At 33.6% G+C, this 24,604-nt stretch overlaps 2 protein-coding genes across 2 annotated transcripts; both read right to left on the bottom strand.

Moving 5' to 3' along the window:
• Positions 1-13,502: 13,502 nt before the first annotated feature.
• LOC113293838 lies at positions 13,503-14,547 on the bottom strand. The gene is made up of 2 exons (XM_026542322.1): positions 13,914-14,547; positions 13,503-13,610 (listed from the first exon to the last, which is right to left on the bottom strand). The coding sequence occupies exons 1-2, from the start codon at positions 14,242-14,244 to the stop codon at positions 13,576-13,578; spliced, it is 366 nt and encodes a 121-aa protein (XP_026398107.1). The 5' UTR covers positions 14,245-14,547; the 3' UTR covers positions 13,503-13,575.
• On the bottom strand, positions 14,281-14,973 carry LOC113294032. Its single transcript, XM_026542461.1, has one exon. It carries the CDS (start codon positions 14,971-14,973, stop codon positions 14,281-14,283), a length of 693 nt encoding a protein of 230 aa, XP_026398246.1.
• Positions 14,974-24,604: the final 9,631 nt, after the last annotated feature.

Genomic DNA, 24,604 nt, shown 5'->3' with positions numbered 1-24,604 from the left:
GTGAAGAAGTAAAATAAGTACATTATTACTTATCTCAAAAAATAAAGGTCCCAAATCAGTTTGGCCCATCCACAAACTAGATAGTTTAGTGTAGTTTTTATTTGTTTAAAAATGTTAGAATAATTAAAATATCACTTTCCGACTCTTACTTCCTCTATCTTCCTAAAAGAAAAAAATGATAACTGACCTTTAGCTAAAACCCGAAAAGAGCTTGGAAAGACAAAAACAAAAATTTTATTCTTTCTTTTCGTCTCATTTTTATGTTATCTTAGAATAGTTCTTATAAACTCAACAAACATGAAAAACGGATATACAAACCAACAAATTTGTTGGTTTGTTCATTTAGTTGGAACATGTAGCGCGCGCTTAATTATGCACCGCGCGACCAAAACACCAACGCGGGAGATGAAAGCATCACCGCACGATCAAAGCACTAACGCGGGAGATGAAAGCACCAACACCGGCGAGCCCCCTACAACTTTACTAACTTTTCCACTTCTTCTGACTTTTTAACTATTAAAGAAACATTATTATATTTAATACCTTTTTAAATTTATTATATTATATTCATAACTTTTAATTTTATCATATTTAACTAAAACTTTAATTATATTATATTAGATGGTGGGTCCCAATTTATCAAATCTGTTCATTTTGATTGAGTTTCCTATTGTGGAAAAACTTGTTTGTTCATCCACTTGGCTCAACAAAAAAAAGTTTTTATTCATTGTCATACGAATTGCCCTTATATTGTCAGATGATGAAAGCCGACAAATTAGAAGTTGAGCACAATTGAGAAACAAATAAGATACGAAGAATTGAAAGGAAACTTCATTTTCACTATTTTTTTTCTACTTAAAAATATGGGTACGTGATAACTAAATTCATCACATGAAGGTATTATTTCTCCACAAACTCCATCAATCCAAGTCCGAGTCTTTTATCGGTTTATTTGGTTTTTGAATGCCAATTTTTGTTTTCTTTTTTTTTTTCAGTTGTGATTCATCTTACAAGACTTCTGGTGATGCTCCAACACCATGCTATTTTGAACATGATTTGCCTGTTGGTTGATGACCTTTGCAGATTCTAACACCATGCTATTTTGACCGTTTAGGAATGTTTATTTATGTCCGCTAGATTTTAAGAACGCTTTACACGCTGTAAAAATGGTGTTACACATCGCAGATCCATATGAACCATAAATATAAAGACGTGACATACTTGCAGAAACTGAGATTTTAGGCGTAATGGAAAGGAATGCTGTCACCAGGGTAGGTGAACCCTTACAATTATTTGGTGCCCACATAGAAAAATGAACTGCAGTGATCTTGAATAGGAAACCTACCATGATATAACTAGAGTACTCGTAAAAATACCACTAGATGGAGCACCATCATGTTGTATCCGATAAAAATCTTGGCTAATTGATCGAAATGGGTAGCTCTAGGGTCCAATGCAGCTACACCAAATATATTTTGAAGGTTCCTTAAATGATTTATATAAGCTCCTTAGTGCTAATTAAAGAAATCTATTCAATTAATTAAGCAACATTTAGTCTATCGTTTATTAGGGGATGACGAAATATTAGGTCATAATATAACTGGTTCCTTTAAAAAAAAAAATTATCTTTAATTTATAATACAAAACATAAGGGTTTTTGAGCTTTGAACTGGTCGAATAATTTTGAGAGACAAACTTTACATCAGACCATCCTAGATAATGACATTCAACGGATGTAAATTTTGTAACTTCCTTAAATTATGGATATATGCATTGATAACCCTTATAATTAGTTTCTCACCAATTATAAAAATTAATGTGCCAACAAAAAAAAATCCTTACCTATTAAGTGCTACAATTATGTGAAACTCATATTTTCTATTAAATATATATATATATATATAGAAAAATATTACTCATATATTTTTTCAGAATCGAATTAACCCATCTTCATCAACCTACAAAGAAAAAATGACATTAGAACAGTTGCATTTACAATATGTAAAACCCTTATTTCTGCCATGAAATGAATAATCGTCCTTCATCAACCTGTAAAGAACAAAGAACATTATATTAATACAAAAAAAATCATTTTTATTTGACTCATTTTTTTGGAACAATCAGAAAATAAAAAAAAATACATACAATTGAGATCTACCCAAATAGTGAACCACCAAGAAATTTTCACTTCAATCATAGGCCTAATTTTAATTTTAGTGAAAAAAGAAACGTTATTTTAATGTTTATAATTAACCTAGCTAGGACATGTAAACTCGCAAGCTTGAATTCTTTGTAGCCTTGTAAATGGGACAAGAATCTAGCTTGGAATCATATTCCTTTTCAAAGCTACACTGATACTGAAACCTCAATTTTTTCATAATTAAACCTCCCTAATTTGTTGGATAGTTTCTCTTTTTATTTTCTTATATTCTTGATCTTGATTGTCTTTTCCTCTATAACAACACGATTGAGCATCGTCATTGAATGTTTTAATTACTCACCCATCATTATCACCAAATCCTTCTTTATTATTAAATTGTCCTTCTTCAACCATCAAAGAATAATAAACATTATGTCAAAAATACAATAAATTTATTTTCATTTGACTCATTTTTTTTTGCTGAGACAATCAAAAAATAAAAATAAATACAGATCTACCCAAATAATAAATCACCAAAACTTTTCATTTCAACCATATGCCTAATTTAATTTTTGTGGATAAAGAAATGTTATTTTAAATCTTATAATTGACCTAGCTAGGACAAGTAGACTCGCAAGCTTGCATTCTTTGCAGCCTTTCAAATGAGACAATAATCTAGATTGGAACCACAATTCCTTCTAAAAGCTACACTCACACTGAAACCTTAACCTTTTCATAAGCCTCCTGACTTTTTGGGTGGTTATAAAGCACAATTGAATATCGTCATCTAAACCTTCAGCTACTAACCCATCACTATCACCAAATCCTTCTTTGTTATCATGATTTACCTCCATCTTTTCAACTCCTGATTTGGTGTTGCAAATATCGAATATGGTAAACGTGCAGAGTGGTGTTATATTTTCATCCGAAAATGGTTGCAAATATTGATGAACAATCAACATAATGGTCTGAATACAACACAAAACAGTATCAAAGACCACCAATCTTTGGGGATCGACTAAAATATTATTATTTTATGGTAAAATAAAATAATTTACCTGGTATTTTTGTTAAAAATTATTATTTTAATGAATTAAAAGTGTAACCAAATTTATAATTATTTGGATGACAAAAATATCTATGATTTTCATAGCTACAAATTCTCATGGGTTAAAAAAGCCTTATCATAGTTTGTGATATTTATTTAAATAATTATGTCCAAAAATTGTCCTGTCTCATGCCATACCGTTACGGCACGGGTTATTTCTGGTTGTGGAACATTTCAGTACGTCACTTACTTTAGAAAAACTTATTGATCCTTAGAAATTCTAATAAGGGAAGTTAGGTTTTTGTATTTCATTTCAAAGTAATTGCACTTGAAGTGTCATTTGTACTCTGATATTGAAACAAAAGAATTTCAGTGACTTTATTGAGAAGAATAAGTCTATAATGTGAATTAACCAGGATAGACCACAACCTATGCTTCAATCTATTAATTTGGAAACACCAAATTGTTAAGGGAACCCGAAAAATTTGGTGTTTCCAAATTAGTCAGTCAACCACATATTATTAGATTGTAAACTAGCAGTCACCATAAGCTTCATGCACTTAACTAAATATTAGATAACAAAAATTTAGGATTTCATTTCTCCGTAAAAATTAACAACTGTCTCGTTCAAAACTTATACTCTCGGGTTATAATCTCTTCAAGGTTGATAGTACACATGATGTAATGCTAGGTAGATGTCGACCATGACCCGATTCATCCGATCCAAATATTTTTTTCCAACTATCTTTTTTTTTATTGTATCTCTTTTTGTGATAATTATTTAAATAGTTAGTTCCACATTAACTATAAACTGAAACACCATGAGATTCTAGGAATAACCCAAAATGGAAGTTCAAGGACGCTTATAGAAAACCGACCCAGTATAGATGGTTACTGGATAGAATAGACATATAACTTTAAGGCATGCTCAAATTTTTATATAAATTTGAAGAATAAAATAGAATTTTATTGTTTCCAACACTAACATTAGATTATTTTCAATCCAGTGTGATATCATCTAGAAGACAGAGTCAACCATATACCAGTCATTCAAGTTTTGAAGAAGAAATTACCTAGAACTTTAATATATATTCACATCAATGAAACATGCTCAATTATATCTAATTAGAAATAACCCGTGTCGTATCGGCACGGCATGAGACCGAGTAATTTTTTGTTATAATACTTTTAATAATTACAACAAACTATGATTTAGATTTATTTTTACCCATGAAATTTTGCAACTGCTAAATTTTATATATTTCTCATCGAAACAATTATAAATTTGGTTTCACTTGCAATTGAGGAAAATAGTAAATTCTAGGTAAATTGTTTTTATGCGCCAAAATAAAGATTTTTGAGCCGGTCCCCAAAGATTGGTAGTCTTTATTACTGATTTATGTTGTACTCAGACCAATACGTTGAATCTTCATCGGATGAGAAATATATGTAATTATATGCTCCCAGAATTTCTTCCTAGGTCGTTGACACTATATATATTCATGTGTTTGTTATCCATATGCTCGGGTAAATCCATTTTGGTATTATCTATCATGGAGTAAGTTTTAATTCTTAAATGTGTAACGTTTCCCGAGTTGAAATGGTGAGATTTAATCCCAAATCTTAGTCGTGCATGCACATATACTATCCGATTAGGTAAGTATTTCAAAAAATATAACTTTAGTCGTGTGCCCACATAAGATTAGGTAAGTATTTCAAATGGTGAGATTTAATCCTTATTTAGCCGTGCATTCCCTAAGTATTAGCTCCGTTTATTATGAGTAGAAATTAATACCTTTTAATAACATTTCATTTTCGGTCTCTCTTCCTTTGTAAAATTGTTATTATACTTATATTGTTTTAACAATAATAATCTTTATAATCAGAATGAGTAATTGGTTTCAAAAAATGTTTTGGAAGATCATCCATTCTTCCTCTTTCTAGCTGCAAAGTTTCATCGAAATAGTTTGCGAACATATATTTATTCCCAAAAAGATTTTTGCAGCGTTTCCTCTCTAAGTATATATTTTTATAAAGTTCTTTGTTCTTTGGGTTTTACATATGGAAACTCTAATGTTATTTTTGTTTTGCAGGTTGACTAAAGTTGGCTTATTCGATTGCCTTTTTTTTCCGGGGGGTAGGAGCTTTACATACTATAACTCCTAAGGTATTGCACTCCACGTAACTTTCCTCACCTTGCTCAATTATTCCATTGTTCTAAAGTTCTTTTTTCTTTCGGTTTTACATATGTTAACTCTAAAGTTATTTTTATTCTGCAGGTTGATCAAGGTTGGCTTATTCGATTTCAATTTTTTGGGGGGGTTTTATATATTACAACTCCCAAGGTATTGCACTCCACGTAATTTTCCTCACCTTACTCGTTTGTTCCATTTGTTCAATGAGTACAATGAAAATTATGTTTGTATTTTTGAATTATCTAATGAGTAGAATAAAAATTATTCCTATTATTTTTAAAAAGAATATATTGTTTTTGTTTTGCAGATTGTTGAAGATTGGCATCCCCATTTTTTTTTTGAAGACATGGTTAAAAGTTATTGTAGCTTTTATATTTTAATTTTTTTTTGTTTGTAATGCTACCATTTAGTGGTTGTAACGTTTAATTGAAGAGAAAGTAATTAAGAGGGCTAGAGGGGGTTACAAACACCACAACCGCTAGATGTCTTTTGCTAGGATGAAACTGGGGTAGTCGGATCACATGTTTGTCTCTCAAAATGTTATCCAACCGTCCAAGGCTCAAAAACCTATGTTGTTTTGTATTATAGATGTAATGATATATTTGAATTACAATATTTTACGGAATCAATAGGTCAATCAACTTTATTTAATTTATCTATTGTACTTAAGTGTTATCCAAACATCTAATGTATCCAAATCCATATGATGGATGACGAATTAATATACCTAAATTTAGACAAAAATTTGTTGTTTTGGTTAGCTTCGGTCAGTATACTAATACCATTGTACGATACAGTATAACTTCTATAAAATAATAGGCTTGGGACCAAGAAAAATTATTATTTTAAATAAATATTATATTATCGATAATATAATAAATTATTATTTTATAATTAAATAATATATAATTATTTTAAAAATTAATTCCTAGCTTGGAGGTTAAATAATACTTGTAGGTTAATTAAAATATCGACTAATATTTTTAATTATTATATTACTGACTAACTGCAATACAAATACAAGCACTCCAATTATTAATGATACTTCAAATTACTTCTTGTTGCAGTATAACAACGTAAACCTGGGTACTTTGTTTGCATTACGAATTATTAGGGAATGAAATACAACTTGATTTAAATTTTAAAGAAAAATAAACCAATATTAAATCATATTTTAGGAAAGTTTAATATATATGAAATTAATTTTTTATTTTTCTAGTAGCATTATTATTTTATATATTATTTGGGACCTACTAATCATTAAGGGGAACTATTGAAATGTATTATTTTTTTATTTTATTGAATTTATTATTTTAGCATCCAGTCGAGACCATGAAATTTTATTGTTTTAAGGAAAATATTATAATATTATATTATAGAGTATTACTTTAAAGTTATACTATATATTTATCTTGAGTACGGATACCTAATATTAATATAATCAATTATGTCTACAACTGTTTGATTTTGATATCTGTTGGACAGAATATATGCTTGACTAAGCAAAGGAAGAAATGGACCAAACAACGATTATACAAACGACAGAAATGAATTCAACACCATAATTACAACAATTATGGCCCGAATATCACCCAGCAGGGAGCTCATGAGCGGAAGATGAATTTCTAGCGATGACCCTTGGGGACGTTTTCAATTTGTCCAATTACCTGCAAGAACAACACCTGCACTGTAGTTGTAAAGATCAATTAGGAAAAATAGAGTGACTACTTCTCAGTCAAATACGTCTGGTCTTCATGATCAGGTGAACCGACCGAACACCAAGATGACAGGAGCTTACTTGTGGTATAGAAATGCCAGCTAAAATGAGCAAATGAAAATGGTCAACTCAAGTGGAAGCCAATACCCGAAGGACTAGTCTAGGAATAAATTTTTAATGTGGCCATATTTGGGTCCAGTTATGCCAATGCAGGTTTTTCTTATCTCCACCAGTAACAAATAGTTTTAAAATTTAGATAGGATTGCTCATAATTATATGTCTATACTATACCTAGAGACCGGGACCATGAAGTGTTTCCACATTATTGTGGCATCTCACTTGATAATGTTTTCAAGAACACGCTATCACTGGTCCCTAAATATTTATTCTTTCCAAGTTTAATCTATCAACTATTACCTCCGTCCTATTTTGTTCGTCTAGTTAGGAAAAGCTTAAAATTTAGAAGACCAAAAAAAAAAAACGAGTGTTAAATTTCTGCCTTCCGGAAAATATGTTTCTAAAGATTTTGATAGTAGATATTTAAATATAATGTTCCAAAATTTAGAAAAATAATCACTCGAATTGTCAACATTTTGGACGCTGGAAAACCTTATTTAGGAGTAGAAAATGGGACGGCATTGATGGATAACTTAGATGAAAAAAATTTGATCATATTCTAGGATTTCACATTTTTTGTCTCTAACATTGCACTATCACTAAAATGCAGTGATAAAATTATTGGATGATAATACTAATCACCTCAGTCTGAAATTCATTAGCATCAAAATCTTTTTTGATCAAACTTCAGTAATTTATCGTTGGGAACATGTGGAAGATGTTTATCTATAAAATCCTAATACAAGGAAAACTCTATATATTGCTACTCCGGATATTATTAACCTCTATATATTATATAAAATTATAGTCTCAACTTGCACGAGTTACAAATAATAATAACCTCTACATTTTTTATATTTTATAGATTGTTCTAGTCCCGCCGTAGGGAATTGACCTCTATACATTAATAATCGGCATTGTAACTGAAAAGTATAGAACTTGTTAAATCCAAATTTAAGATGAAATAAAATAGTTATCTATAATTGTTTGTAAAAAAGATTTAATATTTTTAGTTGTTACCATGTCCTTTAATTTGTGTATGTAATGACATTGTCACCACGCACACCCTTTTCTTTAAAGCCAAAACATTTATATACATTGAATTAGTATAAAAATTCATTTCTCTAGTCTACTTCTCTATATAAATAAACTTTATATATGAATAATTTTATGAGTTCCCATGGCTATTGATGTATTGAGTTATCACTGTAGTTTCTTAATTATGAGATTTATATCCCTCCGTGGGTATATATGCTAGATGAAGGGACTATTAGTAAGTAAAAAGATTGTTTCCATTTTAGTAAATCCTATGAATTTAGTGATGATCAACTTACAGGCCCCATGAATAATGACTTTGGATAAAAGTGTACATGAGAATGGCCAAGAATGTTTGGCGGGCGATTTTTCGGGAGATGTTGACCCAAGTCAAGATTTTTTTTCTTCAATCCTTTCTGGTGATTTATTCATCAGATTGTCTCAGTTCTTCTCGGTTTGGGTTCAATGCTTGTTATTACTAAGATCTCTGCTTAGTTTTTTCTCTTTTCTCTCGATTTTCTTTTGGTTCTTGTTTGTTTAATTTATGAATCTACAATTATGGTTTGGTTTTCAATTGGGGGTTGGAGTTGGGGATTCTAAATTTGGTGGGGAAGGTTGTTCTATAAGTTCTCTTAAGTGGTCTGATCTATTGTGTTCGAAGAAGGATGAAGCTGTTCATGAGCCTCTATCATTTGAAGCTCCTTCAATGGTGGAGGGAGTGAAGATGATGGTTTTATCTTATAAGGAAGTATAGGAGGATATCCATATATGTGAAAGTCTGGTGGATTGATATCGTTTTTAATGGTAGAGAATACAGTTAAAAGAAGTTGGACCTTGGAATCAGAGTTCGGTTTGACTCTTCATGGAGATACAATTTTTGTGTTCTCATTTGATTCTGAGGAAGATAGAATTACAATTCTGGAGCATGCGAGTTTGTTGGTCAATTGTTTGTTGTTAAACCTTGGACTTTGTTGATTGAGAAAGAGTTAGCAAATCTCAACACTCTTCCTTTTTGGTTGAAATTGAGAAAAGTTCCTCTTCATCTATGGAATGCTAGAGGGTTGGGGAAGTTAGATAGTTTTGATTGAGTTCTTCTAATGCTAGATAAACATGCTGCCTCTAGGTCAAGAATGTCTTATGCTAGATTATGTGTTGAATTTGCAGTTGATATTATTTTCTTAGCCATATTGATGCTTTGGTTGGAAAGGTGAGGATTAAAATTCCTTTAGAGTATTGTTGGAAGCCTCCAAGGTGTTTACATTATGCAGTTTTTGACCATACTTAAGAGAAGTGTGTATATGCTGCAGCTGCTGCTACTGGAAAGTTGGTAATGAAAGATAGTTTAGACAATAGAAATAGGGATGATGAATCCGAAGGTTGGATGGTTAAGAACTCGATAAGGGGAATGCTGGGACGACCCTAGTAAGGGGCTAAAAGAGGCTATAGCCCGTCCCTAATTTTTGGTTAAAAATTTTTTAGAATAGAAACTTAGGTTAAATTTTATGCTTAGCCCACATATTAGTTGTATTTAGCTAATTGTATGTGATTTTTAGCCCATACTATGAGGTGATCAAAATTTAAGTCATGTTTAAAGTAAATAATCTTCTTCCACTCACTACCTTTCCACTGCTACTTTCTTCTCTTTTGGTAATCAGTTTGTTTTTCTGTTATTTTTGTTTGTTTTAACTTTTATTTCCCTAGCTATTTAGTATTATACGGGTGGATCACTATTTGGCCATTAATTATGTGATGTATTCCAAAAAACTTTACCGCGGCCTTCGACCGCATTATCGACTGTTACAATCCAGCCCTATCCAAGGGAGAATCCTGGATCCATCCCTGGGGGAATAAGAAAGAACAATAATCATAATGGTGTCCCTGGCATTGAAGGCAAAGATAGTTCCTCTATTTGTTATTTTGCTAGGGTATTGGAGGTCGTTGTTAGTGTTGCTAATCAGATTCAAAAGCAGAAGGATGAACTGATGGTTATTGAGGGTACTTGATGAAATGATGGTTGTTAGTGTTGCTAATATTTTCTTAGATTTAGAATTCGTTATATGAAGTCTCACAATTGTGTAGACTTTGATTTCATTGATCACTTATTTATATGAGTACATACAGAGAAGTATTCAATCTAAGTTAAACAACAATGACGAGATTACAGGGTGGTTTTTTTCTAGTTACAACTTTGTTACAATAAATATGGATACATAAGAATCGGAATCAGCTGAAGACTTGCATCTGGTGGAAGTTGTTAACTGTGTAGTTGCGACAAGACTTGGTTATATTGGTGGAAGTAGACTGCTCATCTGTGGAAGTACATTTACATGTCCAATCCCCCCCTCAAGTTGGAGCGGGAGGAGCATGAGAACGAACGCCCAACTTGCTGACAAGGCATTTAAAATGATCTACTCCAAGTGGTTTGGTGAAAAGATCAGCTAATTGAGCTGCTGACGGAATGTAAGTTGGCTTGATAAGACCAGATATAAGTTTTTCTCGAACAAAATAACAATCAATTTCAATGTGTTTAGTCCGTTCATGAAAAACTGAATTTTCAGATATGTGAATGGCAGCCTGCTTATCACAATAGACTAGAATAGGTTTCGGAAGAGAAACACGAAGATCAGTAAACAAATAATGTAACCATTGTAGCTCAGAAGTTAACCTGGTTAGCGCTCTGTATTCTGCTTCAGCAGAAGATAGTGAGATTATTGGTTGGTTCTTCGATTTCGAAGAGATATGCCTATCCCCTAGCATTGTGAAATACCCAGTAGTGGAACGACGAGTAGTTGGGCAACTTGCCCAATCCGAGTCAGTATAACCAGCAAGGGACAATGAGCTACTTGCCGAAACAAAGATGTCATGACTAACGGTACCTTTAAGATAACGAACCACTCGATGTGCATCTTCCAAATGAACAGAACGTGGTTGCTGCATAAATTGGCTCAAATAATTCATAGAATATGTAATATCAGGGCCAGTCACCTGAAGATAGAGAAGTCGACCAATTAGGCGACTATAAACACTAGGATCAGGGAGAATATCACCTGAAGTTGGCAGCAGTTTAAGGTGTTGTTCCATAGGGGAAGGAGATACCTTAGCACCTAAAAGTCCAGAATCTTTAACAATGTGAAGAATATATTTACGTTGACAAAGAAAAATACCTTTGGTAGAACGAGAAACTTCAACGCCGAGAAAATATTGTAAGTGATCAAGATTTTTAAGTGAAAATTTGGATTCAAGTTTCTGTTTCAGCTTTTGAATAGACGAGTCATTATTACCTGTAATAATGATATCATCAACATAAACTAAAATATAAACAAAAATCGTACCTGAATGATAGGTGTAAAGTGAGTAATCAACACGAGATTGAACAAAACCTTCATCCAGTAAGGCTGTAGAGAACTTTGCAAAGCATTGACGAGATGCTTTCTTAAGTCCGTATAGAGATTTATTGAGCTTATAAACACGAGTATCTCCCTTTTTCTGAAATCCAGGGGGAAGTTTCAAGTAAATTTCTTCATTAAGATCACCTTGTAAAAAGGCATTATTTACATCCAATTGATGTAGAGTCCAATTATTAATGGCAGCAACAGATAATAATACACGAACTGTTACTAGCTTTGCAACAGGAGCAAAAGTATCATGATAATCTATTCCCTCATGTTCTGTGTATACTTTAGCAGCGAGACGTGCCTTACGACGTTCAATCGTACCATCCGGTCGATATTTGATTTTAAATACCCATTTACAACCAATGGCGGATTTTCCATGTGGAAGAGTGGTCATAGTTAAATTATCATTGTCTTGGAGCGCAGTGTGTTCTTTAACTATGGCATCTCGCCAATCTGGAATTTTGATAGCTTTTGTAAATGTGCGTGGCTACTCATTAGTAATGACATATGAGAGAAAAGTACGATGTTGCGGAGTAAATTTGTCAAAAGAAATTTAATTTGTAAGAGGATAAGGTGTATTGGAGGTACCTTGTTAACTGAGCATATGTAGTCTTTCAAATAAGCTGGACGATGGCACTGTCTAGTGGATCGTCGTACTGACTGTTCCGGGTCAGATGGAATAATTGTTAAGGAGTTGTCTGCATCATTAGAAGCAGTGATGATGACATATCAAAATTAGGAGATACTTGTGGTGACGTACCAGAAGTAGAAGAGGTAGAAGATGCTGGAGTAATGGCATCTGTAGAATAGTGTGGAGCTGTTATGGGAGTCCCTATAGGAGTCCTTGCATAAGTAGCAGGATACTGTGCAGGCACGTCATCATAGTTTTTTTCTTCTTGTAAAGAAGAATGTACGGAATCTGTAGTAGGGAGCTTCGCATCTTTGAAAAGGAAGCACTGTTCATGGAAAACCACATCTCTTGAAACAAAAATATCTTTAGTTTCAAGGGTTAATTTAATGTACCCTTTGTGATTATGTGGGTAACCCAAAAACACGTCAGGAATTGCCCTGGGATCAAATTTAGATGAAATGTTTGTATTTTTAGCAAAACACAAACAACCAAATACTCGCAAATGTCGATAATTTGGTAACTTACCCAAAAGAACTTCATGAGGGGTTTTGTGAGAAAGGATTGGAGTAGGCATTTTATTGATCAAATAAGCTGTCATTAAAATGCATTCTCCCTAGTAAGTAATGGGAAGATTTTCCTGAAATCGTAAAGCTCTAGCCACATTGAGTAAGTGACGATGTTTTCGTTCAACTACTCCATTTTGTTGAGGAGTAGACACACAACTGCGTTGATGATGTATACCCCAGTCAGCAAACCAAGTCTGTATATTACGGGACAAAAATTCAGTCTCATTGTCAGACTGAAACGTTGCAATACAAGTAAATAAGGAACTTTGTTTCCAGTAGATACATGAGTAATATTGTGTGAATATTGTGTAGTTAAAAAATTAGTGAAAAACTTGATGAATTTAAAAGTTTCACTTTTTGTATGCATGAGATAAACCCATGTGCAACGAGAAAAATCGTCCACGATAGGTAAGAAATATTGTGCACCAGTGAAAGTGGGTGTCGAAAATGGTCCCCAAATATCACAATGTATTAACTCAAAACAACGTTTGGAAGAAAGTTTATTTTTATTAAATGATAATCGTATTTGCTTAGACATAGGACAAACATCACAAAAGTTTGTAGAACTGGAATGAATATAATCAAAATTGCGACATAAAAATTTGAAACGTTCTAAGATAGGATGACCTAGCCGACAATGCCAAACATCTATTGTGGCTTTATTACATAAGACTTTATGCAAAACTTGTTGTGGCTGATGGATTTGAAGGTGATACAATCCATAGATGATATTAGCCCGACCAATCACTTGCTTCGTGACTCGGTCCTGAAAGAAACAAATGTTTTCGAAAAAGTAAGAAATACAGTTGGACTGGCGAGTTAGCTGACTCACAGAAATAAAATTGAATTTAAAATTCGGAATATGATGCAATTTGAAAGCTTAAGCGTGGGCGAAAAAAAACCTCACCAATATGCTTAACCACGGAAAATGATCCATCCGGTAATTTCATTTACATTAATGATTTGACAGGATTATAAGAAGTGAAAAATTGTAAAGAATTGCAAATGTGGTGTGTAGCACCACTGTCGACAAACCATGGATCAAAAAAAGATGTAATTAAAATCGTACCTGCGAAATTGGCACGATGCTCCATCTGTGTAGACTTAGCAGGAGGATTGATAAGAGCTAGGAGACGAGCATACTGATCAGCGGACAAAGTTGGAATGGATGGTTGAATGGAAGTTGAATCAGGCGGCAAGGCTGTAGCAGAAGCAGCAACTGGCAAGATGCTGGAGGGAGTAGGAAAACCATGCAGCTTATAGCATTTATCCCGTACATGTCCATGCTTGATGCAGTAATCGCAAAGAGGTCTCTGGCGTTTGTTGTGACTTGCTGGAGGATGAGATGAGGAAGGAAAGTGCCTGTTGGTGTTAACTGCAGCTGATTCGACAGCATGCATAGGGGTAGAAGTGATGTTCTGCTGTTCTTCTTCCTACTAGACGAGATCAAATATTCTCAAAGCAGTGGGGAATGGTTCCATAGTCAAGATCTGGCTATGGAGGTTGGAGAATCTATCGTGAAGGCCTTGCAAGAACTTCATTGCACGATCACGTTCCAATCGTTCCATCACTGATTTTCCAGCACCACATATGCAGGCTTTCGTGATTGCTACCAATGAGTCATACTGATCCCAGAGGGCTTTGATTTTCGTGTAGTAAAGTGATACCGACATTGATTCTTGACGAATACTAGCAATAACAGACTTAAGACGAAAAAGGATTGGAGCGTTGGAAATACAGAACCTTACCTGTAGGTATTTCCATATCGCATGAGACGATGCAGCATACAAGCAGCTTGCTCTAATATCTGGGTGTATAAAATTAAGCAACCAACTGCCTACCAAGTTATCGCACCTTTTCCAGCACCTGTGGGTTAGATCATCAACAGGTGGAGGCAACGAGCCATCGACGAAACCCAATTTTCCTTTAGCATTCAATGCCTTTGTAATACCTCTTACCCATGAACCGTAGTTATCTCCTTGGAGAAGCCGAGAGAAAAGAAAAGTTGCGGGATTATCACTAGGGTGAATGACGTAGGGATGTAGGATAAGTCTAGAGTTTCCATTGGATTGATTTTCTTGATGTTGATGGGTTGGAGAAGGTGGAGGAGATGCATAGGTTCCATCCATTGTGAGAAGTTCAGAGATAAAAAAAATTAGGGTTCTAGGATCTTTACAAGGAAGATACCATCTTAGATTTAGAATTCCTTATATGAAGTCTCACAATTGTGTAGACTTTGATTTCATTGATTACTTATTTATATGAGTACATACATAGAAGTATTCAATCTAAGTTAAACAACAATGACGAGATTACAGGATGGTTTTCTTCTAGTTACAACTTTGTTACAACAAATATGGATACATTAGACTCGGACTCAGCTGAAGACTTGCATCTGGTGGAAGTTGTTGACTGTGTAGTTGCGGCAAGACTTAGGTTCTATTGGTGGCAGTAGACTGCTCAGCTGTGGCAGGACATTTACATGTCCAATATATTTCAAAAGCAGAAGGATGAAATGATGGTTGTTGATGTTGATGGTAAAGGAGGTGATTATGCCTGATGGAGAAACTCAAGGAAGTGGTAAGCATACCCCAAATGCAAGTAGTGTTGGTGCTGGTTACGTGTTATCTCAGGTGGGGAAGTTTGATGACAATCAAAAGGGGGATGAGCTGGTGGGAGCTAGAGCTCAGTTTCTCTCTAAATTAGTGTTCAGTTAGTGGGTCTTCAGTAGGTTTGATTGACTTTTATTTGGCAGATGGTTGTCTTCAGGTGGAGATTCGGTTTTTATTAATTCCTTTGAGTTGTTTTGAGGGTTCGGGGAGAGGCTTCGTTGTGTTGCTTGTAGCCGTTAGGTCTTTCTTAGAGAGCTGCATTCTTTTTTAAGTTTGTTTTGTGTAGTTTAGTTTCTTTGTTTTTTGTCTTTTTTTTTGGTAATGTTTTGAGTTCTCCTAAAACCCGGCGAATATGCCAAAACCAAACAAAATGAATACTTACAATCCCCATATTATTTTTTTTTTGATACTATAGACTATAGTCCCTATAATTTTCATGCACTGGAAAGGGGGTTCAGATTGTCCGTGCCACAGTAACGGTGTGCCATGTGTGCCTGCAAATAGAATCGCAACATCTGGCTTAACATATTTACGTTAATTAATTCTATACATTCTTCCTATATTTTACCCTGAATAAGATCATATTTCGTTCTCATGCGAATTGATTAAGATCTTAGTTTATCTACATGTTAATCAGAAGAATGATCTTATTCTTGATTATTAAAGTTTTTAGACGAGACCAACTATTTTTACTTTTTTTGTTAATATAAGGTCTTAAACAAAGACGGCTGATAAGAATGAGGCTAGTGGGAACATACTTGCAGTATTAGGCACACTTGTAAGAAAAATAAAATAACGGAAACAAATTTTATGAATCATGAAAAAGGCTTAATAACGATTTCCTCAAAACAGATGTACAATTATCTTGTAATCTCGAATTGGCAATTCAAAATAAAAGGACTATTGATGATTGATTATTTTCTTTTATCTATGGTGCCAATTAACTTCTTGATTATATGATGAATTAAGCCTAAATAAAACTTGGTCATCTTATTGTTTTTTGATTCTTGAATAAACTAGTCTTGGATAAGTTTTATATCATTAAAAGATAAGTTTCATCCAAATTTGATTTTAACTAAAAAATAAAACAAAATGGAGAACGAAAACAATGGAAATTAAAAAATTGGTTTACTCTCTGTTTCCGTATTTAGTTAAGGAAGGCAAAATAAGACCTCATGAAAAAAATAAGATATACGCTAACTTTGTTTTGCAGGAAAATAAGTATGTTGTGAATAACTTCGCATTAACAGAGGCAAGAAAAATAAGGCAAAGAACGACATTATGTTCATCATCCTATCAATATGTGACAACTAACAGAGGCAAGAAGGGGAACACAAATATAAGAAGAATGTTATTTGCTCCATTTGATAGTCTCGTGCACTTGCGAGAAAGAATGACATTTTGCTATGTGCGAATACAAATATAAATCAAAAAGAACATATATTAAAGGAGCAAAAATTAATACTTAAAAGGTGTTCATTCCAAAAGACATGAAGATATACAAGAGGCAGAAAAGGAATTTACAGCAAGCGAAGAATGATTAATTTTTGCCTGAATTATCTTCATCATTTCGCTCGGCTTCAGAATCACTTACTTCTTCTTCGTATTCTTCATATTTTTCTTCACTATCAGAAATATAAGGAACGATTTTGTTGAGGGAACGTCTGTGAATATATACTGTGGGAGAGGAATATCACTATCAACGCATACTTTCTTAATAGCTGCCTCGAAATGTTATATGACCAGCCGTTTAACAGCTACTTGACAGCTGATTTGACGTGGCAACCATTGTGGCGGAAAAAGTGGTTTGTGATGTTATCCATATCATCTGAAAAATGTGAAACAATTTTTTTTTTTAAATCGGCTAACTTCTTTTCTCTAATCTCCTCTGTTTCCTCGTTGTTGCCCCATGATCATCAGTAAGAGGACTCTTGCATCCTTATCTAGTACTTCTTCTACTTCACAGTGATGGTCCAATCCATCCATGTCCACAAAAATTTCTTTCTCAAAAGTCACTGATGATTCAATTTTTATTTAATGAAAAAGCTTAATCGGACGCGTTGCAAGAAAAGTTTATCTCAGAATTGAGAGAATTCGTTACATAAGTTGGGCTTTTTTTTTAATACTCGACCTGTTTGAGGATGATTTTCGATCTTTTAATAAGAAAATTTTCCAACCATTAAAAAAAATAATTTTGAACAATTTTAGATCTTTGATGGATGATTGAATGAAAACTCTTAAATTCAGTGTGTTTTGAGTCATAATATATGTTTGATTGTAGATCTGGTTCATAAATCGATCACAATTATTATACAAGGGATTCACAGACTCACAGCAGTTACCTGATTCAATGGAAGGTTAAACGACAACTTTTTTTGAAAAAAACAATTTATACAAAGTTCTTCTGGTTAATTGTCTTCTTTTTGAGGATCCAAGAATATAGCTCAGTGGTATCCCATCAATTCAAGTAAAGAGGAAGTCAGGAGTTCGATCCCCACCGTAGAGGTTTAAGTTCAACTCTAACATTAAGTTCGAGTCGATCTTAAGGACATAAATACATCTTGATCCTTGACAGAGAGAGTTATCCGTTTTGATAGAGGAGGATATGAAAACATTAAATTCTGCCATCTAATTATAGTCGGGGTTCAGATCCTCTGTGACACAATAACGGTGTGCCATTTGTGCCACAGATAGATCGCGACATCTGACTTGCCATATTTACGTTAACTAATTTTGTATGTTTTACGGCCTTAATTAACGATCTAGCTAGGTGACCAGCTGATTAACAGCTGATCTGATATGGCAGCTGAAGTGGTAGAAATTAGCTATTACTCACCATAACCCCGTCATCAAAGAGAAGACAATTAACCAGAAATAAATTTGTATAAATTGTTTTTTTCAAAGAAAGTTGTCGTTTAACCTTCCACTGAATCAGGTAACTGCTGTGAGTAGAAACATTACTTACTCAATTTTGTTACAATTTCAGTTCATTCTTTCCCTTTTCGCTACCATCGCTTGCGCTATAGGGATGCTGGTCAACAAGGACTTTCAGGTACATAACTGCATATTGTTGGAAATTAAGGATTTTTAGGTATACAGTTGGGTTAATCTATTACCAAGCAAAGCGGGTCAATGGCCAAAAATGTTGGTCTTGGAATTGTTTTATCCAAAAATGTTCAATTTTTCTCAAATTCCCAGAAATGTTTTATGGATTTTTTTCTGCCTATTTTAACCTTGAGTTAATATTGTTAGGACTATTAAATCCTCCACGTTATAATTTTTTATTATTTTTTTGACACCTTTTTAGAAAAAGTATGGTGTTAAGTGATATTTTAATTGATGGAATGTGATCCCATTGTTAATCACTGTGTGCACAATATGAAAAAATATATTTTTATTTTAAAAATGTGTACCTATTAGGTTTACATTGTGTAAACAATTATCACATCATCATTTTGGAAGTGAATGTGTACCCATTGTACTTGTCATTGTGTTCACAATAAGGATAAATTTGGAATGTGTACCCATCGTATCCCATTGTGTCCACAATAAGAATAACAAGAATGTGTACCCACCGTTTTCCATTGTGTTCACAATAGAGTATAATTTGAAATGTGTACCCAATGCTACACATTGTGTTCACAATAAAGTATAATTTGGAATGTGTACCCAATGCTTCACATTGTGTTCACCATAAAGATTAATTTGGAATGTATACCCATTATACCCCGTTGTGTTCACAATAAGGATAGTCATTCACTTTCCATTTTAATGAATAATAAGAATGAATACCCGTTGTATCTCGTTGTGTTCACAAGTATAATTTAGGGAACTCATTATAAACACAATGTGTACCCACTTATTTACACAATAGGGAATAGTAATTATATAATGTTTACCCATTCCTGTAATGTGCACCCATCCAACTCCACACACTCGCTTCACACACACACCTCACTCTCAACTCCACACACTCACTTAACACACGCACCTCTTGCATCTTTTTTTAACGCTCTAATTCGTTTTTTTTTCTCCACTTCTCCATCCGACTTCTGTTCTTCTTTTTTTCTTCTTTCCTGATATATTTCTTTTCTTGTCCTGATAGAAATACGTCAATCATCCGTGAAAGCTCGAGCGTGTGATGGATTAAGCTATTCCATAAATTACGCTGGTACCAATTTTTCTCTCTGTTAATTATTTCTTTAGGTTATGTTTCTCTACGAATGTCTTTGAAATTATTAATCTCTGAAGTTAATTGATTCAATCTTCCAAAATCTCGTTTGTATATATTTGTTTTCTTCTAGCATTTTGGACTTGCAGGCAGGTCTTCACAAGCTAAAGGAAACAGCTCAGGCCATGCAAATTTACCGAAGCCGAGAAGTAGGCCAATCATGTTTAACATCAATAGGGACAACACTCATTGCTTTGGTCCATGCTCTATTGTTAATCAGGCCTCAAGTGGTTTGATCTCAACTTTACGATTTTTGTGTTTCAATAAAAAATTAGGGTATATAGATAAAATTTAGGTCTCAGGGAAGATGGGTTCGACTCTAATTAGAATATGAGGTTGTTCCGTTTTAAAGTCACTAGTTCTCGTGGGCTTAAGTGTTTAACTCTAATTAGTAGATATATATTTTCTATCACTAGTGTTAAATTTTAACTAGTAAAATTTTAATAAAATTTCTACTCATATACATTCTGAAAAAGAGCAACCATGGTGACACAATTACGACTACATGAACCCGCGTAACAGATTCAATGGAGTTAAATTGGAGACCTAAAGATGCAAATACCATCCAGCCGCAAAACAAATCTAAAGATGATTACTTGATTCTGCCAATTTCTGCCACTAACAGTTCCATATTATCTGATCCAGATTGTTTATTCTTTTGCAAGAGCTCCTAAGCACAATTTTATGGGACTGCTTCAGATGGGCCACTGTAGTCATTTGATAGCCAACCGATTCCATATCAGCTGCAGTTGCATAAGATGCACAAGTCGATGCATCGCTGAATGAGCATCGTGTTGAGAATTCAGCTGGCTGTGGGAAAAGGGGAAGAAAGTTCAAAAAAAAGAGAGATTTAGCAGCAGAAATAGAGGCCAAAGGTGAAAAACAAGACACCAAAGTTTTTATCCAAAAAAGGTCCCCTTCATGTCTGTTTCAAATTTTCAATTGAAGTTTAAGAGTAACAATATGTTGAACTAACCAAAAAAGGTTCCTTGTTGAGATTTAACATAGATAGCCTAGCTTAATCATATCACCCTACTGTTGAGATTTATAATTCCAAGCAGGTGTAAGAAACAAAGCATATTTATAGACCAAGTCCACCCGTGAGCAGCAGCAACGACACCAGCTAAAATGCTAGCGCAATCAATTTATCTAGAAAATGATACACACTAGAATCCATGAATAATGTCACCATACAAATAAAATATGAATGAAAAGAGCAAACCAAAGATAAAAGTAACAACCCAAGCACGAACACCCCATGATCTTGCCTAAGTTACAAGCATCGACTAATTTAAGTTCAATCTCTAGAAATGTAACTTTACTCAATTGCACCACATCTGGGAACAAAGGATATTGGACACTAAATGCAGTAATAATGAGACAAAGTGGTGGTTAAGTTTACCATCTCATATTGTTTTTCCAAGCTCTGGCACAAACGTCTGACAGAGTATAAATAGCCTAGCATTTTCAGGGGCCACCCAAAAAGAATTAGGGGCCAACAATAAGACAGAATGGGGTCACCCAAACCTAAACATAAGCTAGCCCTTATCTCGCGTATTTCGTAATGGAAAAATTGTCCTTCAACAATCGGTAGTTAATACTACAATCGGTAGTAAGTGTGTTATCTTAACCTCCGAATATACTCAATTTTCGAATTTTGGTACTACCATAATCGGTAGTAAGTTTGACTTCCGAATGTATATTGGCCCTAAAATGAGATTTTGTCAAAATTCTAAAATTTTTGTACTTTGGTACTACCATAATCGGTAGTAAACTGTGTTACTTTAACCTCCGAATATAATAAATTTTCTAATTTTGGTACTACCATAATCGGTAGTAAATTTAACTTCCGAATGTTTATTGGTCCCAAAATGTGATTTTGCCAAAATCCTAAAATTTTCGAACTTTGGTACAACCATAATCGGTAGTAAAATGTGTTACTTTAACTTCCGAATATACTCAATTTTATAATTTTAGTACTGCCATAATCGGTAGTAAATTGAACTTCCGAATGTATATTGGCCCTAAAATGTGATTTTGCCAAAATCCTAAAATTTTCGAACTTTGGTACAACCATAATCGGTAGTAAAATGTGTTACTTTAACTTCCGAATATACTCAATTTTCGAATTTTAGTACTACCATAATCGGTAGTAAATTTAACTTCCGAATGTATATTGGCCCCGAAATGTGATTTTGCCAAAATCCTAAGATTTTCGAACTTTGGTACAACCATAATAAGTAGTAAAGTGTGTTACTTTAACCTCCGAATATAATCAATTTTCGAATTTTGGTACGACCATAATCGGTAATAAATTGTGTTAATAAGTGATGCTTAATATCTACCGATTGTGTCACGGCCCCAAATTCAAAATTTCAAAACTTAATAAAATTTCGAAATTTTCTACGTTCACAATCGGTAGTTAATGGTGTTCATTATCTACCGATTGTACGTAACTTTTAGTACAGAGAAATTGAATTTTTGAATCACGAATAATCGGTAGATACGATCAATTTACCTACCGATTATGGTTGATGTTCTTAAGAAATGAAGAACATCAACCATAATCGGTAGGTAAAGTATACTATTACCAACCGATTATGTTTCTGCTACTGTAAATTCAAGAACATCAACCATAATCGGTAGGTAAAATAGATTTTTATCTACCGATTATGTTTCTGCTACTGTAAATCCAAGAAAATTTTCTGATCAAAATTTTGACTTCAAGTAATCAAATCCTAATTTTGAATCACAACTACTATCATCTATTCGTTTTGTTTGTTTAACTCATTTTTTTTCTTTTGATGTTTTACGTTTCAACTTTAAGGTTAATGGATTTTGGGTTTTAATTTTAAACAATTAATCATAACATTTGTTTGATCGACGATCTTTGTTTTTGATCAAAATTTTAACGATCAAAAAAAATTTTGATGAGTAGAAAAGAGAAAGAAGAGGAGGATATAAAATTATAGGATATATGTTTAGATTTGGTATAAAGGTGAGGGACAATATAGACAATTCTCTATCTTTAAGACACCCCTTAACCCCCTTCAATGGATGGGAATAAAAAGATGGCCCCTAATTCCTTTTGAGTGGCCCCTAAAAATTTTAGGATAAATAGCGCCTCCGCCCAAAATTCTACGAACAGTATACCGTAAGCAAAGGAAATGAAAGCCACGAAACATTTCATTTGCATTTTAGAATCAACAGCAACTTAACTAAAGAGTTTTTCATTTATTAAGTGTAACCCCTTAGCTATAGAACAATTAGTACTATCTGGACAATGATCTACTGGCAACCATGTCAGGTGTAACAATTAACACTTTCGTACCTTATGACAAGATAAAATCACCCAAAAAAGATGCGTAACTCAATGAACTCTTCTCAGAAGTGGTATGATTTCAATTTTGTCATTTAAACTCTTGAGAGGAGAAAATGATAAAGAAAAAAAAAAGAGAAAGGAGGAAAAGAAGAACAAGAATAGATTCCCTGAACATAATGAATTTGACAGGAAACCTGTCAGTTATGTGATGCTAATATTATAAAAAAAATCAGTACCAAATCAAGTTACCAGTGTAGTAGTTCTACAGAGCAAAAATAAATAAATCAGTACCCTATGGACTTATATGCCTTATCCCCAACTTTAAACCAGATTTCTTCGTCTTCTGGTACATGAATCCGCCTAGTCATTAAGAAACTAAATATTGGCCCAGACATCTTCTGATCATCAGGAATGTCAAGTAAATGACCAATTCTAGTTGCTCGGAACACAACTTTCTCAGCGTCGGTCCAGTACTTGCACTCATCTGGGTAAACATATTTCCTACACAACACAATAACAATTTATAATAAAACCATGGAGAAGTCCAAAACAGATAATGGTTTTATTCGTTAAAAGATCTTTACTCATTGCTGAAACTAAGAAACTCACTAATCGACTCCTAAATTACATATTTACCTTCCCTCAGCAACAACTGCAGGTTTACCTCTTCTCCGAACGCCCATGCTTGCAACCTACAAATTGTTCCTTTGCTGCTTTAGTGCTTACGTACATTCAATTTGGTTATAAGTATTAACTTAACAATTCAACAAGGCAGATCTCTGTTACCACATTCCTCAATCGAACTAACGGATTGAGAATTTTTTTCCTCCTAATGAGTTGGTTTCCACCGCATTAACAAGGCTAATTCCCCGGTACGTCACTCGAAATCCGAATATGTGTATATTTTTATGGGTTCATTTTAAAGAGAAAACAATAATACATTCAAAACAGTTGACCAGAATATGTGTTCAAAAATGAAAAAATTTCGGGATAAAAAGGAATGAAAGTGTTGGAATATATGGCAAGTTAGGATACTGGAGTCAAGGTATGTGCACATAAGAAGACCAAGTGGGTAACAAAAGAAGACCAAGTCAGTAACAAATCTAGCATGTAAATCTCTAGATAAGCTTCACCTAGTCAACACAATAAGTTTGTTCTAGGTTTACTCATTCTTGTTTATCCTATTACTCATATAAATAGGAATTACAATGTAAATGTAAGGTATCTCAGAGAAATCATCTGAAGATCAATAATATTTCACCCTACGGGGTTTGTCAGTGGACGTAGGCCATTAATGTCGAACCACTTTAATATTTGTCTCCTCCATTTGATTTTGGTATGTAGGTTAATTTCTTTATGATTATTTATGTTTATCATTGATTTAATCTTAATAATGTTTTTGTAATCAATGATATTCATCTTAGATTTGATCTGCATATCAAAATCTAAGATGGTATCAGAGCAGAAATGCTCTCGATCCAATCTCTTCCGCTTCCTTATTCTTTGATGGAGTTTTTCAATGTTTTTTGCTTAAGTTCTGTCACTTTGTGTGGATTTCCTAACAGTACAAAGTTTTTTTTTTTTTTTTTTTTTTT

Source organism: Papaver somniferum, chromosome 7 (genome assembly GCF_003573695.1).
Source record: "Papaver somniferum cultivar HN1 chromosome 7, ASM357369v1, whole genome shotgun sequence".
In the NCBI taxonomy this organism is placed as follows: domain Eukaryota; kingdom Viridiplantae; phylum Streptophyta; class Magnoliopsida; order Ranunculales; family Papaveraceae; genus Papaver; species Papaver somniferum.
Note: the sequence above shows the minus strand (reverse complement) of the source record. Positions and strands in the feature narration are given on the sequence as shown.